General features: G+C 48.5%; 1 protein-coding gene across 3 annotated transcripts in view; it reads right to left on the reverse strand.

The window, feature by feature from the left end:
• Positions 1 to 418: 418 nt before the first annotated feature.
• EPHB1 (EPH receptor B1) overlaps positions 419 to 17,768 on the reverse strand; it is a 323,054-nt gene continuing 305,704 nt past the window's right edge. For all 3 annotated transcript variants that reach the window (XM_042955106.1, XM_042955108.1, XM_042955107.1), the window contains exons 13-16: positions 14,453 to 14,602; positions 7,596 to 7,789; positions 5,573 to 5,728; positions 419 to 1,853 (exon numbers count right to left, since the gene is read on the reverse strand). In XM_042955106.1, the coding sequence (XP_042811040.1) occupies positions 1,745 to 1,853; positions 5,573 to 5,728; positions 7,596 to 7,789; positions 14,453 to 14,602 (609 nt within the window). In that variant the 3' untranslated portion in view covers positions 419 to 1,744. The remainder of the gene's footprint in view (positions 1,854 to 5,572; positions 5,729 to 7,595; positions 7,790 to 14,452; positions 14,603 to 17,768) is intronic.

Below are 17,768 nucleotides of genomic sequence, written 5' to 3' on the forward strand. Positions count from 1 at the left end.
CTCCTTTACTGGCTCACACCCTCCCCTCCAACTGCTTGTTCACAGACACACCACAAGCAGTCTAAAATAGTCTTTAGCGCCTTTTACAAAACTGGCCTGGATATGAACATCACAAATGCAATGTGCAAACTGAAATCAGGGCTGATGGTGTATTATCGGTGATTGTTTATATTTATCTGCCAGTGACTTCTTCAGAGCCTCATATTTATTCAGTTCTTCCTTTGGGTCACATCAGTGAGAATGATTCTTATATATAGTGCTTCTTGGGAGGCACAGGATCCGGGATGTATTCCTTCCCTCTCATATGAGGCGGAAGAAGGACAGTCATTAAGGATTTTCCTGTAACTTGGGGACAGACCCACTGGGGTCTGAGAACACACACGCTGACACCATTCTATGTAAACCCAGACATGCTTCTTCTCATTTTAATTAGACAGATAAAATTAGCAAGGAGATTAAGATAAAAGGAGAAATTAAAAATATTTAAATGTTAGGTGGAATTTACAAAAGTGAATTGAACAATGAGGTACAAGAAGGAATGCGGAGAAACACAGACACATTTGAAACATTCCTCGGATGCCACACGGCTTAAGCCAGTCCACAAATAAGGTAAGAAGAATTCTCCCTTGCCATCTCTTGAATTACAGATTCTAGGGATGTGGAAGAACATTCTCCAGAAACACTTTCCTTCTCCTTCTCTTCAGATGTTACCAAGAATAATCAGTCAGTATCATTCTAGAATGGCCCACACTGCATCCAATTCAAACCACTCACCTGTTTCCTGTCTGAATTTGCAAGCTCCTGAGAGTTTTTTCCCCTTTAATTTTATTTTTCTCCCTGCTCTCTCTCCCCATTGGGCCAATAGGCCAACTGGGCCAACCAGAACACCAAACCAACAACACGCTCCAGCCCCTTTGAATTTTCCAGGGGCAAAGACCTCCCGGTTCTTCTTTCTTGTTTGCATCTGTTACGAACAAGCACAGTCATTTTTATAACACAGACATACATATGTGTGCTCCTGCACACGGAAACAGGTTTTTCTTTTTTTTTTTTTTTTCCAATTTGTGGTTTCTTTTTCCTTTTTGCAGAAAATGCAAACAAAAGAAAAACAAGGTTTTCAATTGAAGGTACATCTCTTCTTCAATATGAAGACATTAATTGAATTGGTTGGATCCCCCATGCAGTGGTCAGCAAAGTCCTTTGGCAACTGACAGAACGACATCTGGAGACTCAGGAGCTGGGGTTTGTTTGAAGAAACTTCCCTACACGAGTCATGAGCAAAGGGAAATGGATGTGGGAGAAGGGAGAGGGCTCGTGGGGAGGAGTACAAAAGGAGAAAAGAAAAGAATGTCATTGGTGAGGAAGAAAATGGAAAACTGCCTCTGTTTCTTCCCTCTACCTCCTTCCCTTTCTTCCTGTGGATCGGTGACTCCAGCCCCGAGTGGGAGCGGAGTTTACTCTTGGTTGCCCCGATGCATACTGTTTTGTCTTCACTTCTGTCGAACATCACCCTTTCATATTTTTATTATTATGTTTTGGTTTCCCATGGCATCTTATACATGCTTCTGTCACTAAGAAATGAAGATTGCCTATTAAGAACAGGTCCAGTCTCTTCTTCACTGATGTAATGCATTTCTTAGCTAAGAAGCCACTCTTTCCAGAACATTCCACAGTGGTCAACCTCTGGTTCCCTCTTGAGCATGGTCCTTTTCCTTCCTCTCCTCCCCCCAGAAAATGAGAGTTCTCATGCCATTGCCGTTGGTGACTGACTCATCTGGACCCTCATAGAATGAATGCTGTTCAGGATCTTCTTCTGATGACCTGCCAAGGTGACCCCTATTCTCAGGAGGTCTCTAGGAGGGGAAAAAAGTCACAAAAAAGGGCACGTTAGTGTTATGGCAGCTTTTCAAGGATCACAACTCATCACAGAGGCAAGCTCTTGAATTAGGTGGGTAGGCAAATAAAAGTGTTTAAAATCCAACACTCAGATTACCCAAGTCTTTGGCAAATGCCTACATAGGTATTTTCTTGCTCAATCTCATTTGCTTCATGCAGTGGCCCTCGTCTCCAATGGCCCCCTCCCAACTTAGACAATCCTGGAAGTGTCGTGCCCTGTTCCTCACATATGGGTGTTGGCTGGAGCAGCCCCTTCATTGTTTCCATGACCCTAGGCAGACTGGAACTTTCGCGCGCGTGTGTGTGTGTGTTTTAACACTCCACGCACACACGATATGGGGCTTCAGTTATGCTGCGGAGCTTTCTGCCTAAATTAGTGATCACCCACTGAGATTGAAAAGATGTGGGGTTTGCTGGGTTTTCTGATGTTTTTCCCCTGAGTTTCCATTTTCTGCCTCTGTTTGAATTTTAATGTCATGAATTTTTAAGAAGGGTGATCTCAAAATAACTTTCAAATATCTGCCCAAGCAGGAATCGAAGTAATATGTTTAGGATAGGGGTTTGGATTGTACTCATCTTTAAGCTGTGAGTCTTAATTTTGGGGAGACCCATGCATCTTTCCCTAGTTAATAATAATAATAATGTTATAGCATTGCTCAAGTATTTCTCATGTGCGATATACTATCTCATGTATAGCTAAGGAAGCAGTTCATGAAAATTGACAAACCACTCAAGGTCAGTAATAATAATTTAACAGCAATTGTTTCTTGCGTGCATTCTGTAGGCAGGCAATAGGCCAAGTGCTTTGTATACATTATTCCATTAACCTTTCACCACAAACCAATGAGATGGGTACTCTTATTTTTTGCTCATTTATGGACAAGTAGGGCTCAGAGAAGTTAAGTAACATGCTCAAGATCACACAGCAGGTAACTAACTGGTGGTGCAACTGGGGTTCAAATTCAAGACTACTTGGTTTTCAGCCACCCTGTAGGGCTGCTCTCAGAACTGTTCTAAGGTCCTGACTATATTCCCCCAAAGGCCCCTGCCCCTGGCATAGCAGATCACTTTGTGCACCAGACCCACGAGGCTGCACCAGGCTCCTGTGCTCTCCTCAACACCCCCTTACAGCTGGCGGTCAACCCCCTCAGAGTTGCAGCTGGCTCAGATTGTCAAATTGTCCATGTCTTTTCAGCAAACACTTCTGAGAGGCACGCTTGAATTCTGAATTCACAAATTGTCCTGCAATCTATTTTATTTAGTAGCTCATGTTCTTTTTCCATCTTTTATCTCTCAAGAAACAAACTAAATTGCTCCAATAGTGTGTGGGCATTTTTTACTTTGAACTAAATCCCTTAATTTTTCCTTTTCCAGACTGAGGAAATTGCTCCATTGGATTCCTCCAGTTGTGGGGGGTTAGGGGGTGATGCCTCCATACTCAGCCACATCACAGTGAGGAAGCAGGCGCAGCCCCACCAGCATGAGCACCCGTTGCCGCCCCTGAACCCGGGCTCTCCGGTCATCTAGGGCATCCATGCCAGCTCTGCAAGATGGAGAAGCTGCTTTTCCACTGGTAAGTGCTGCTTTTGTTGGTGATGGTGGTGCCTGACAATAATTCATAGTGGCAGGGACTGCCTTTATATGGCATCAAGGGAAAATGAGCTCACATTTAAAAAATGAATTCTGTTGTTTAGTGGATGCTAGGCTAGATGCACATTCAAGCCATCTCCCTAGGGAAAGCGGAGCTTCCATCATTTCTGGCAAGAATCAACCTCAAAGAGGTAGAGTGGGGGCGCCTAGGTGGCTTAGTTGGTTGAGCAGTTGAGCGTCCACTCTTGGTTTCAGCTCAGGTCATGATCTCACGGTTTTCATGAGTTTGAGCCTGTGTCAGGCTCTGCACTGACAGCACGGAGCCTGCTTGGGATTCTCCCTCTCTCTCTGCCCCTCCCCAGCTCATTTGTGCACTCTCTCTCAAAATAAATACATTAAAAAAAAAAAAAAAAGAGGTAGAGTGGGACTCCAGGAAGACTGACTGCAAAGCAGGAGTCTGGGACAGAAGCTGTTCCTCTGAGGTTCAACTGCTGGGGCTGGATGGGACCCAGCCTCTCCCTTGGGACTCAGCAACTGGCCCACCTCGAGAGGGAATCCTGGCACCTAGCACTGTGCCTGACATGTATCAGGCGATCAGTAAGTATTTGTCAATTGCCTGGAGGACCGACCAGTCCTCTACCTTGGGAAATGTGTATCACAAGCCACCAACCCCCATGTTGTCTATAAACGTTGTGGCCCAGGCAGCTGGTGAAGTCTCCTCTGGGGGGATGTGTCTTTTCAAAATTTGACCCTTGCCAACTTTTTCCCAGCCTTGGCTGCATGTTAGAATCATCTGGGGAGTTTTAAACACCCTGATGCCCAGGTCTCAGTTCATACCACCTAAACCAAAAGATCTAGGCATGGAAATCGGCCACCAATATGTTTAAGAAAACATTTTTTAATGTTTATTTTTGAGAGAGAGACACACACAGAATCTGAAGCAGGTTCCAGGCTCCCAGCTGTCAGCACAGAGCCTGATGCGGGGCTCAAACCCACAAACTGTGGGATCATGACCTCAGCCAAAGTTAGACACTTAACTGACTGAGCCACCCAGGTGCCCCAGGCAACAATATTTTTTTAAAGATTCCCAGGTGAGTCCAGTGTGCCACCATGTATGGGGATCGCTGTACCCCTGGGGTGGACTGGTAGAAGGAGACGGAATTAGCCATCAGGAAAGCAGCCCCCAGGCCCTGCTTTGCCACTCGTGAGCACTGAGTGTTCAGGCACTAATTCACCTACTTTCTGAATCTGCTGAATGGAATGAGTACAAGTAGATGAGTATCTCCCAAACTACAGTTCCACGAAACCCTGCCCCTCAAAAATATGGTTCCACAGTATTTAATAATTTTAAATGGGTTTCTTTATTTCAGGATTTCTCATGGCCTTTAGAATGCTAATGTGTGTAGTGAATCTCCAAAAGGGTGATAAAGTATGCAGTATATCCCAAATTTATTTGACCATGGGACCTTTTTTCCAAGGAGAACCTATTAACATTTCCCAGAACTGGTGCTGCTCAGAACATTCTTGGGGAAATGACGGACTAATGGATCTTTAAGACCCTTTCTGGCTCTCATCTTATTTGAATAATTTTAGTTTTCGCATTCCTCCATACTCCTGTGGGAATTGCAGACTGGTAAATAATTTGTGGGAGATGGAAATGTATGCTTATTCAAACGCGCTATCTAAGTACGAATATGAGCTCCCCACACATCTGAGATTGTTGCTGAATCAGTGTAGTGCCTCTTCCTGCTATGTTGTTGAAAGTGCTGGCTGGCTGTGTTCTTTCCATCTGGATGCTCTTTTTGATGGTTTAAGTTTGAAAACAAACAGAGGAGAGAGTCTTGATGATTAGGCAAATGACATATGCCTATGACTTTGAAGAACTCTCATTTGGGGCCAGACTGGACCTCAGCCTCCCCACCCCACCCCTCCATCTTTCCAGGGCGCTTCGCCACCAGATCTGATTCTATACAGAAGTGGAGCTCTGGGGGTGAGGCAGAAATCAAGACTTGTACCATGATCAATAGCAGGGAAGGAGGCTTGATCCCCACCCACGGGGTACAGAGAGGAGATTCTCATCACTTACTCTGATGTCATCTGGGTGACCAGCTGGAGGGAGGTGAAGCCGGCAGTGAGGAAGCTGTCCCTGTACTGGACCATTTTGATGGCACTGAGCCAGTCATCCACGGTGGTAAAGGCCGTGAAGTCTGGAATGGAGCGGTCTAGCAGGGGCTGGGAAGGCCTGAGAGAAAGAGAGAGAGAGAAGCAGGTAACCCCACAGCTGTAGAGGTGCGTGGATAGAGCCACACTCTGGGCAGATAGCAGACTTCATGTAGGATGAGAATTCTTTCCTGACAGGATGAAGATTACAGGGGAGCCCTGTGCTGACCCTTCTTGCCTTACAGAATCCTGAGTGGGCATGACTTCTGGAGGCGAGATGGCTGGTACCCCTGCCTACGGGCCCTGTCTCGCATCAGTCAGCTCAGACAGCTAGACTGACACAGCATGAAGTCTGGAGGGAAGAGAAGGCCCATAACTCCTTTGTAAACTGGAACCTAGGCGCTTTACCATCCAAAGTTTCACCATTAAAAATATATAAAGTTCACTACAACCTTCCCAAATCTATTGGTACCATTTTTTTTTCCTGATTCTATCCTCAGCTAATTGGAACAGAGCAGCTCTCCGCTGATCTTCTCTGGGACATTCTCAAAGCAGACACTTCACTATCCAATCCACAAAGCAGGGTGCCACCTTAATATATCCTTCAACTCCCAACACCCATGCCCAATCCTTCACCAAGAATTAAAGATTTGACCTCCAAAATATCTCATACTCATCCACCTCTTTCTGCATCATTACCCTGACTGAAGACCCTATGTTCTCTGCCATTATTCCTGCAATATTCTCCTGTTGGTCTTCATGCATGTTCCTTCCCCTCAACATAAGGTCCACACTGTGGCCTGGTGCTCTTTGAAAACTGCAGGTGTGATCATGTCCATAACCTTCATCCTGACCCTGATTTGTGTCAAATCCTTCAATCTGTGCTCGCTACTCTGAAAATCAAGCCCAGAATTCTTAGCAGGGCCCACATGTTCTGAGCGTCTGGCCCTCGCTCACCTTGCCAGCCTCAGCCCTGACCCAGTCCCCTCACAGACTGGACTCAGAACACACTGGCCCTGTCCTTCCTACCCTCGAGCCTCTGTTCACGTTGTTCCTTGGTCTGGAACACTTGTCCCTTGACTCCCATCTTCCTTTCATTCAATTCATGCATTTTCTCCCTTCAGTGCTCAACTGGAATAACACTTATCAGAGATGCCTCCCTGACACCAGGTATCGTATGTATCCATGCTCTCCAACACCATGCATCTCCCTGCCACAGTGGCTATCAAGGTCTCAATTTTGCATTTCTTTGGGTGATCATCTGGTCTTGCCCCTCCTAAATGATTCAAAGTTCCATGAGGACACGAATCATGTCTATCTTATTCATTCTATACTGCCAGCAAGGGGCACAGTGCTTAGCACATACATGCCCAATAAACTTTGGTTGAAAGATTAAGAAATCAGTTAACACTGCAATGTAGAAGAATAATATACAGCTGACAGCTACTGACAGGAGATGAAAGTTGTTCTGTGCATTTGCTCATAACAAATCCGATGGCTTTTTATTTCTGTGTCCCATAGCAATCAGGGCCTTTAGCGGCTAATAGGTTGGCCAAGGTTCCAAGTCTGCAGCTCTACCGGTGTGGTTAACAAAAAGTGTGCCTTCTGGAAACAGGATCTCCCAGAAGTGGGGCCTCATACCACTCCTATCAGACACATTCAATTATTACAGAGCCCAGTGCCCAGCCCATCTGAAGCCAGCAGACAGTGGAGACCCAGACAGGTATCTTGATATCTGTCTATAGCCCATGCTGTAGGCAGGGAATATTTTAGAAAGATGGAAAGGAAAAAGGAAACAGGAAGTCTTGGAATCTCTTCCATTAGTGGATAAGGTTAGCCACCTCACCCTTGCTCTCAATAGATCAAAAGGCTAGCAGCCTTGCTATTGGGCCTGCCCCTAGTTATGAGACCACCCACACCTATGAACCACCCTATTCCACGAGACTCACACGGCGGTGATGGTTGCCACAGTCTTGAGACTTGCCGGGTTCCGGATCATCTTGTCCAGGGTGTTGACAATCTCTGCAAAGCGGGGCCGGCTGTTACGGTCCTTCTGCCAACAGTCCAGCATGAGCTGGTGTAGAGCAGCTGGACAGTCCATGGGTGGGGGCAGCCGGTAGTCCTGCTCAATGGCATTGATGACCTGTAGTGACACACATGGGAACGGGTATGATTGGGTGATGAGACACCAGCCAGTCATTCACAAAGTAGCTCCCAAGGATGGAGCATCCCTCATTCTGTGCTCATATACCTCTCTCCATAATGGATTTGACGTGTACTTGGCTTTCCCCCCTAGACTGTCCCTAGTACCCACAGTGAGGCCTGGCACACACTAGATCTCTGTAAATGCTTACTGAAGAATGAGCTGGTGAATAGCTTGAGCTTCTCCTCTCTTTAAGAGGACATCAGGCCCAATTCTGCAGCTGGCAGTGATGATGAGATGGCACAAGGGAAACCTAGTGGACATTTGTTCTTTATAAAGGACCCCCATCAGGAAGCCTGGGTGGCTCAGCCGGTTGAGATTCCGACTTCAACTCAGGTCATGATCTCGCAGTTTGTGAGTTCAAGCCCCTGTCGGGCTCTGTGCTGATGGCTGGGAGCCTGGAGCCTGCTAGGGATTCTGTGTCTCCCTTTCTCTCTGCCCCTCCCCCGCTTGTGCTCAGTCCCTCAAAAATAAATAAACGTTAAAAAAATTTAAAAAAAAATAAAGGACCACCACCAAAGCCTGTGGTGGCCTCATCCTTACACTGCTAAGAGAAGAGAAAGGAGGGAAGGAATCAGCCTTTAACAGAGAGCCTACTCCATGCTAGGGCCACTCTCGATGCTTCCTGTGCATTGTTTGCCTTGACCTTCATGATGCAGCAACATGAACTGGCTTGAAGAGAATTTGACTACACAAATCAGTTAAGTGCAATGACAACGGTCAAAAACAAGGTGAACTAAAGTGAATATAGCCAATGAGGTTTTGGTAATTTTTGCAGGCTCCAGGGGATAATTTTGTCAAGATCTTAGAATCTTTACATAGTTTGGTCTGCTTTTCATATGGTTGCAAGAGCTTATTTCACACTTTATATCTTAATTTCTAATTCATTTAAATAGATTATGACTGCTCTGTGCTTTTTGTAATAGCAAAAATAACTGTCAACGACCCAGTGCTAAACATGGGAATTTATTACGGTGCCCTCCTACCATGATGGAAGGCCTGGTGTACAATGAGCACCTTTAAGTGATGTAAAAATGTATCTATTGAAATGGAAATATACTCACACTGTAATCTTAGGGAAAAGAGCAGGCTGCGTAACTGCAGGTATAGTATAATCTTGCTTTTGTAAAAACAAAAATCAAAACAAAACAAAAAAACAGTAATTATACACATGCATAAAAAAGACCTCGGAAAAATAGATGGCATGGCATTAAATGGCGGTTGCCTCTGGGCAGGTAGACACATGAGTGCTTTTCATGCTCGTTTGTGTTCTTACTTTCTATAATAATTATACATTGATTTTATATTAAAATAAACAGTTCAAGCACCTTCAATAACAAAGGAAATAATTTGGAGTTCAGAGATTTTCAGGTGTTTTTACCTCTACTTTAAAAAATGTCAGATTCATTTCAACGGATTCTTCTTTTTTTTTTTTTTTTAAACTTTGTAGATCGGTCAGAAAGTATTTTCAATCAGTTTGTATTTTTACAAATTCTATGCCCAGGATATGGGACATAGAGTGGGGCATGAGATATGACCTGAAGTCATTAGAGATAATCAAGGTGTATTATTCCTTCTATTCTAGGTGGTGGAAAAACAAACAAGGATACAAACCACACTGGTATCAGTTTTATACACAAACTGGTGACTGGGAACGTGCACTTTTGAATAGTATGTTGCTTCACCGATAAATTTTTACCTCCGCCAAACTCCTGTCAATCACATTACCTGCTTTCCTCTAAGGAGGGCATTACAGTCCATTTTCCCCATGAGGAAATAGAGGCACACACAGTGGAGTAACTTGCCTGAGGACCCACAGCTAGGAAATGGCAGGACTAAGAATAAATCATAGAGGTGTCTGATTTTTAAGTTTAGAACACTTTGAAGCCCACTTTCCCCACAGAGGCCTCTATGGGGCTGCCATCGTAATCTTGACCTGAAGAGTAGTCCTTGGAGCTGTTTGATGTCTTCATGGCAGGAAACGGGTATGGAGCTAAACCAAGTAATCCATGAGGAGGAGTGGCCAGTCATCATTCGCATCAGCCTGGCTCATAAACTGTCACCCTTTCCAGCTCCTTCTAGGCAGCCAGACCCGGGGGCCCTGTCACAGAGCCCCCACTCACTGTGGAGATAAGTGGGATTATCCACTGAATGGCCCCTGAGCTCATTTTGGGTTCCTTAAGGTCAAGCTAGGCAGGGCCAGCAGGAAGGGCTAGTGTCCATATTCAACTTCTCATGGGGATCGGGGACACCAAAGTCTTCCAGTGCAGGGCAGCTCATGTTGCCCTAAACTGTTGGCATCTCTGCTCAAATTATGTGGTGCCAGAGCCCCAAGTAGTTAATTCTTCCCACTGACAAGTTTTCCTCTCGTCTTCCTGTAACAGGAAGGAGTACTGGAGTCAGGGGGCACATCTCCATGGTGTGACCAGCTGGCCCAACCACTCCTGGCAGAGCACCAAGAGACTGGGGGGACCCATACATGGACTGAGTCTTCCGTCTGTGAGGTCTGGGCTAAATGCAACTTAGCTACGCTTCCCCTGTCTCCTCCGCATGCCACCTCACTGGAAATTTTGAAGACTATCCTGCCATTTGTTTTGTATTTCCCGTGCCTGTCTGGTAAGGTTTCTTTTTAAGAGGATATCAGAACCACTGATCCCTCCTCCCTGTGGGTCGGCCAGGAGTGCAGACCCCCACATGGTGCTGGTGATGGTGTGGCATTGTAGCTAGGGGCGAAGACACTGGAGGCCTGGGTTCAAATCCTAGTTTCACTTCTTATTAGCTCCAGAACCTTGGGAGAGTCACTTGACTTCTGGAAATTGCACAGATAGGGTTATTAAAAAGATTACATGGCACAGTGAGGTGATGTTGAGCACCATACACATGAAGGAATGGTAGAGGGAATATCTTCGTCAGATGGAGGCTGTCATTCCTGCCACATCTACTACGGTACTTGTCCCTGCAAAGGAGGTTACTGTTCTGCTGCTGGTCACTGCAGATCTAGGGCCACAGTGTTTTGAGAAGCACGAAGCACATAGTGGGGGGTTGATTAATGGCCAGATTCCTATTTCTCACCTTTCAGGATATAGGATAGCCATGCTCATGTTTACAAAATGGGACTTCGTGCCATTTGCTATCTCTTCTACATAATTTTGCTGTCATCACTCAAGCTGTTATTCTGGGAGCACTGATGCCTCTTGCACATTGGAAAAAAAAAAAAAAAAAACCTTTACCTTCCACCCCAAAGAAAAAATTACCTAAGTCATTAATTGATGTGTGGGTAGCATCTATCTACCCAAGCCTTTCGTTGAAGTGCTATGCCTTTGGAGGGGTTTACTCTCTTTAAGAATCTGGGTGTTTTCCAAATTTCCTGAGTATAGAACTTGTAATCAAATTAAAACATCATTATTTCAAAAAAAATAACTGTGATCCTCTAATGGGGCTTTGGGATCATTTCTCTGTCACACCTGCCTTGCTAGCAGGTGTGGGAAACTGGGAGGAGACATGGAGAAGCCCCTTCCATTCGACCACCTGATGGCTGTAAACACCAGTGACCACGTTTGAATTGGGTGGAAAGATTTGGCCCAAGGTGGGGGGTGTAAGGTATTCTTCTGAGCAGACTTGAAAACTGGGGTCAGACCTGGGCCCCCTTCCTTGGTCTGTAACAGGATGAGATAAACGGATGTTGAAAACACTGGCGATTAGAATGAGATCAGATGGCATTTCCAGAGAGAAGCAAGAGTGAGGGTGTGGTGGTGAAGAGAACCAGCCCGAGAAAGGCCACTGTCACCCAAGCAGAGCAGGCTGCCAGCTCACTTGGAGTGGTCTGCAGCAACTCTTCAGGCCTCTGACAGCCAGCATAAGCCTATGCTCTGGGCCCTCAAGAGCCGGGGCAGGGAGGGGAGAGGGGCTGCCTTTGTTTCCCCTGTACCTGGAGAAGGCACGTGCTGGGGGCTGGGGTTGGATGGGTTGGGTGGGGATGGGGCAGGCGGTCTGACTCATGTGCCTTGGGGAAGTGACTAGAACTTCCTGGGGGATGAGAGGGCCCCTAGCCTCGCTCAGACTGCATTTCCTATTAGTGAGCTGGGTGGTACCTGCTCCACCTTCCGCAGGGGAGAGTGAAGTGGAGAAGCTCGGAACAGTGGAGGAACCAGGGCAGAGGGGGTTAAGTTGAGCTCTGATGTTTCAGTAAAACCACAGCTCCTCTCCACAGACACTGCCACTCTCATTATCTCTGTCAATCAGATCCAAGCAGCAGAACTTCCAAGTTCTCTCTCTGGCTGACAAACTCTCTGTACATGTTCAAAGACCTTCCTGGGCTCCGGAAGCCCAATTACCAGCACTCCGACTTGCCTCTGCAATTCCCTTTCTTAAGGCCTTTCAACTGTCATCTGTAGAACCCTTTACTGCCACCACCTCTGCGGTTTCTGATGAGTGTGGCTCTAGCCCGGCCACTTGCAGCCCCTCCTGGCTCCCTCTCAGGCCGGTCCAGTTCCGAGTGGGCCAAAGGCACCCCCCACCCCGCTTTCCACCCAGAGCACAAATGCACTTGGGACAATGCTTAGGGGCCTCATGTTGGAGAAATACAAAATTGGAATAAGCTGCTAATTTGCAGATGTTCCTCTTCCCTTTGAGACCCAGCTCAAGCATCAAATATCTGGGAAGCCTTTTTTTCCTCCCCGCCTCGCCTAAATGTTCCCACAGCCCCATGTAGTAGGTGCCGCTGGACTGGGAACAGCTGAGAACAGAACCAGCAAGCACAATGCTTAGCAGCAATGAGTGTTTGCTGAATGAATGATCTGGGAATTCTGGAAGTCTAGTATCAGAAATTCCATTTGTTTTCAGCAGAGGTGAATTCATTTGCTGAGAAGATCTTGAATGTCAAATCTTGCCTGTCAGTTTCATAATCCATTCTATGTGTGCTGAATTGTTCTTAATAGGATTAGAGTCTCAGAAAAGGGCCTCCCTGTTTCCTAGATCACATTTATGACTGCTCCAGCTGACGGCATGGATGCAGCCGGGTGCGGCTGATTTCATGAACACAGCCTCGGCATCAATTCTGACACTTACTGCTCTGACATGCTACGGGGCAGAGGCGAGGCGGGGATAATCATAGATGAGAGGGGGCCTACACGCCACACGTGGCCCTGGGACCTGGTTAACAATGCAGCCGTTTCACCTGCCCTGGGCTGACGCCACTGTGCCCATGGGATCAGGGCGCACATTCACAGCAGGAGCCCAGCTCCCAGATCACCACCTTTCTCAGTCGCCTGAGCACCTGCCATGGCTCTAAACCTCAGGCTGGAGAGAGGGCTCACTGAGGCCAGATTTCTCCAGTTAACAGGGCCCCAGAGCCACCAAGCATGGAGGTGCTTATGGTGCAGCTGATTGCCCAGTGGAGCAGATCTGGACTGGGGAGAGCCCTGCCTCATCCTGCTGCTAGGTTGGGAAAGATAATAACTGCCCCCCGGGGAGATGGGAAGAGTAAGAACAGAGGAATGCAGGTTTTGCAACCCTCTCAGCTCCAGGGGGAGGGTATGTATTGAAAATACAAAAGCGGAATGGTGGGGGGGGGGGGGGGGTGTGTGGCGGGGACAGCCCAGGATCAAAGGCAGTGTGGAAATTCAGATAGGACTTTCGATTGGGGCCTTAACAAAGCAAATCATCCTCAAAAGGCTTCCTCACCGCTTAACAGTTATGAAGCAAAGGGTCTCATCTGGAACACCTCTGCTTAAAGCATCTTAGACGCTGAAAGCCTGGAGGGGTGCTCATCACCTCCCCAGAGACAGGGTCCCACTCCTGCTGGCCATCTGAATCTGACCAACTTTGGGAAGCTTGCTCAGCTCCTCCTTCAGTGACAGGTGACAGGCCCCCAGAAGAGTAGACTCTCAGGAAAGAAGGGCCCTTTCCAGTTCCTCTCTTTAAAGTTGAGAGGTGTGAGCTACATAGAAACTGCCACTTGGGGCGCCTGGGTGGCTCAGTCGGCTAAGTGTCCGACTTCAGCTCAGGTCACGATCTCGCAGTTCGTGGGTTCAAGCCCCGCATCGGGCTCTGTACTGACAGCTCAGAGCCTGGAGCCCGTTTCAGATTCTGTGTCTCCCTCTCTCTGACCCTCCCCTGTTCATGCTCTGTCTCTCTGTCTCAAAAATAAATAAACGTTAAAAAAAATAAAAAAAAAAAAAGAAACTGCCACTGGTTCAACACAGCACATCTGTCAGAGGCCCCGCCCACAGACTAGCACTGCTCCGCTTCTGTCGGAAGGACAACACAGGGGCTGCACGCTTTGAAGCAGGGCAGAATCTCCTACTTCATTTGGGCCTGCTGTGTTTCGTGGCCCACAGCCATTAGGAACCAGCCCTGGAGCTCCCAGGTTGGCCCAGGTGCCTTTACAGGCTCTGGGGGTATCGGGATTGTCATATCTCCATGCTGGACTCTTTGATTAGTTCAAACACTGGTGCCAAGGGGGTGCCTGTATCTCCTGCCTGGACATCTCAAGTTCAGGTTGTGAGGCCCTGAGCTGAAACCAGAGAGGAGGGGCTGGCATGCCACTGGCTGTGGGAACCCTTCGATGGAGGTTTGTGGCGACCGGGTACCGCTGACACTCACATCTTGGTTGGACATATCCCAGTAGGGTCTCTCTCCAAATGACATGACTTCCCACATGACGATCCCGTAGCTCCAGACATCGCTGGCAGAAGTGAACTTGCGGTAGGCAATGGCCTCTGGAGCTGTCCATCTCACGGGGATCTTCCCTCCCTGGAAGAAGGAGAAGCCAGTCAGCCCAACTGTCAGGTTTCTAGTCAAAAGCAGGAGAAAATGAACTCAGCATGCACGTGCTTTCCACTCTCCCGCCCTCATGTCCGGTGAGTTACAACATCCAGGATAGCCTGAGCCCCATGGGCAGGCCTCCATTACGCACCTGCAGACAGGGGCTCAAGGAGGATTTGTGTGACCTGTGCTGGTCTCACGCCATAAGTGGACACACCACCGTGAGGCCATGGCTGTACCGAAGCTTTGTTGGTCCCCAACTCCCTGCACACTGATCTTAATGTCACTGTTGGGAGGTGGGTGGTAGAGGGGGTGTAAATGGTGTACATGCACCCCAACACCCAATTCCCTACTACAGGAGATTGGCTAAAGGAGCCAGGAGATGTCAGGTGCGGCTGTCTTTGTTCCACAGCTTTTGTAGCCTTCATAACATTGGGTCGGCAGAAGCAAAACAAACACAAAAGTGGGGCCTCCTACTACAAGATCACTTTCCTTGTGTTTCACCTCTTGCAGGGGGTTGAGGGTGGGGGGAACAGTTTCCTCACCCTGCAGCTCGCAGACAGCCCCAGGCTGCACTGGGTTTAATGGGCTGGTGCTAAGGTCTCTGCAGGTGCCAGCTATTCCCCCCCCCCCCCCGCCTTTCAGTGGAGGTTGGCATTCCGAGGCTGGAGGTAGACACATCTTGCTTTTAGGTCTGCTTCTCCTCCTTGCCCTCCAACCCCACACTGGATGCTTCCAACCTGCTCTCTGCTTGGCCCTCAGCTTGTCTGCCAGACGTTGGCCTGTTTTAAGGGATGACTATCCATCCATTCATTCATTTGCCCTGTCAACATTAGGCAGTGAGCACTGCTTTGTGCCAGGCACTTTTTGAGGAGCTGGTGTCCCAGAGATGAGCCAGCCACGGTTCCCGCCCTCAAGCTGCACAGGGAGTGGGGAGGCAGATAAGACAACAGACACTTAAAATGGGGATACGGCCTCCCTAACCGTAGGGGATACAGACTCCCTGACACAGGTAGTGGGTGGGGAAGGAGCCCAGCAGCAGCCAGAAGGCCAGTGTCCTGTGGGGTTAAGGGCACCTAGAGCCTTTGTTTGGGTTTGGATACAAGTACTGCCCCTTCCAACCTGTGTGACCTGGGGCCAGTTACATAACCTCTCTGTACCACTCTTTCTCCTTGACGCAGTGGGGGAAATGATCACACCTATACAGTCAGAACATGGGTTACTGCCCACACAGTGCTTGGGACAGGGCCTGGCATGCCACACATTTGGGATCTGTGGCTTCACCATCTGATCAGGCAAAGAGACGGGAGGAGGAAAGTCCAGGCAGAGAGGAGCGTGCACGGGTGACGGGGGGGTAAGAGCGAGGATGCAAGGGGGACCCCAGCATGGCTGCAGCTTGGCAGTCCCAAGGGTGAGTGTGGGAAAGGGGCGGAGGGCAGGGCACCAATGCCACTTCGCGTCCCAGGGTGAAGTGGGGGACACACGTCAACGCAGCCCTCCACAGCTCGTCAACCTCTAGAACAAATACGATCCTCATTTTCATTTCTTCCTGCCAACTAGCCGGCTTTCCCTCCCTGGCCTTTCTGTCTGGGCTCTGCCGGCACAATACAGGAGGCTCCCTCCCTCCCCTCTGCATCTGCCTCAAGCCTCTGCTGAAGGGGGCTATTTTTACACTGACCGCTCTCACGATCTGTTCCAATCACCAGAGATGCATGTTGGACTTTGGCAAAAATACCTTTAAAATGTGTAAGTGGTTAATCTGAGTGCAAGTGACAGAAAAAGGAGCAAGCAGCAAAGCGTATTTATATCTGGTTTCCTGACCAGGGCCTGAGAGGAATAACGGCTGCCCGGCCAGGACCTCCCCAGATGCACATCCAGCTTCCTGCAAAGAAGACAGTCCTGATTTCCCCTGAGGACCACAGGCTTTTGTGGTGGGAGATGTCCTCAGCTCAAATGCCAGCAACATGACAAATGCCTGGAGGGCAGGCCTGGGCCTCTGCAGCAATAGGGTGCTTTGTTCTCACCATCCCCCAGAACATGAATGAGCTCATTGGTTTTATCTGTAAGGCACCCATGGCTGGGAAGACAGGTGGAACATTCAGCCAGTGAACCGGGAGTTAGCAAACACCTGGAAGGCCAGTGTCCACCACTGGGGTGGATGCTACGCCTGGAGAAGGCCTGGCAGCCCCGCGGAGGGGTTTCTGCTCCCTCAGAGGCAGAAACTGGGTGAAGTGAGGCAGGAGAGAGCAGGAGTTTAATTCAGGTGACTGTGTGTGTGTGTGTGTGTGTGTGTGTGTGTGTGTGTGCGTGCGCATGAGAGAGAGAGAGAATGGGGCTCCGTAAGAACTTATCAATATGTGTGAGAGGAGAGTGGGAGACAGAAAGCTTGGCTGTGTAGGTCTGTGAGTGAGAGAATTAGGGCTTATCTTCTGTGTGTATGTTTGTGTCAGGGAGAGGGGGAGGGGACTCGAAAGTGTGGTTCTTCTGAATTTCAAAGAGGCGGATTGGGAGTCTGAAGGTGTCCTCTCTGCCAAGTCTGGAGCAGACCCCAGGGGCTGCCGGTGACAGCTGTTGAGTTGCTCTCTCCTGCATGTAAAGTGGTGGAGCCCGGCCTGCTGGCAAAGCGCCTCAGCCCTCCTGCCACCTTGTGCTGTTGGGCCTCACTGAACACAGAGTTTGGCCTGTCATGGCCACCTCCCCCCCACCCCCCCACCAATCCCAGCGGGAGCAGAGCCTTCCAGAAGAGCCTTCCAGGACCGACAGGTGACAGCTTGTCACACCAGCTCTCCCACTTAGCCAAGAGAGCAGGAGATGCCGACCTCTGAGGCGAACCAAAGGAGGGAAAGTCAGCGGGGCATAGGGATGGGTGCTTTCATTCCTGGGAATTTTAAACTATTCCTCCCAGCTTTTCAGACATCACTTCATGAGCGTTGCCTTCTGATGCTCAGAGATAATTATGGTGATGATTATTTAACTCGTCTTCGGTTATGTGAGAGGAAAGCTATTAACGTACAGCATAGTGACCAGCCCCATGGAGGGAGACCAGAAGAAAAGGCAGTGGAATGGTGTTACAGAAGGCAGGGTTTTTGCCAGTGAGGACGGTCCTCCTGCTGGAAGAGAAGTCTGGACCAGAAGGCCCAAGGCCATTGCATTC

This window comes from Panthera leo, chromosome C2 (assembly GCF_018350215.1).
Source record: "Panthera leo isolate Ple1 chromosome C2, P.leo_Ple1_pat1.1, whole genome shotgun sequence".
NCBI lineage: Eukaryota > Metazoa > Chordata > Mammalia > Carnivora > Felidae > Panthera > Panthera leo.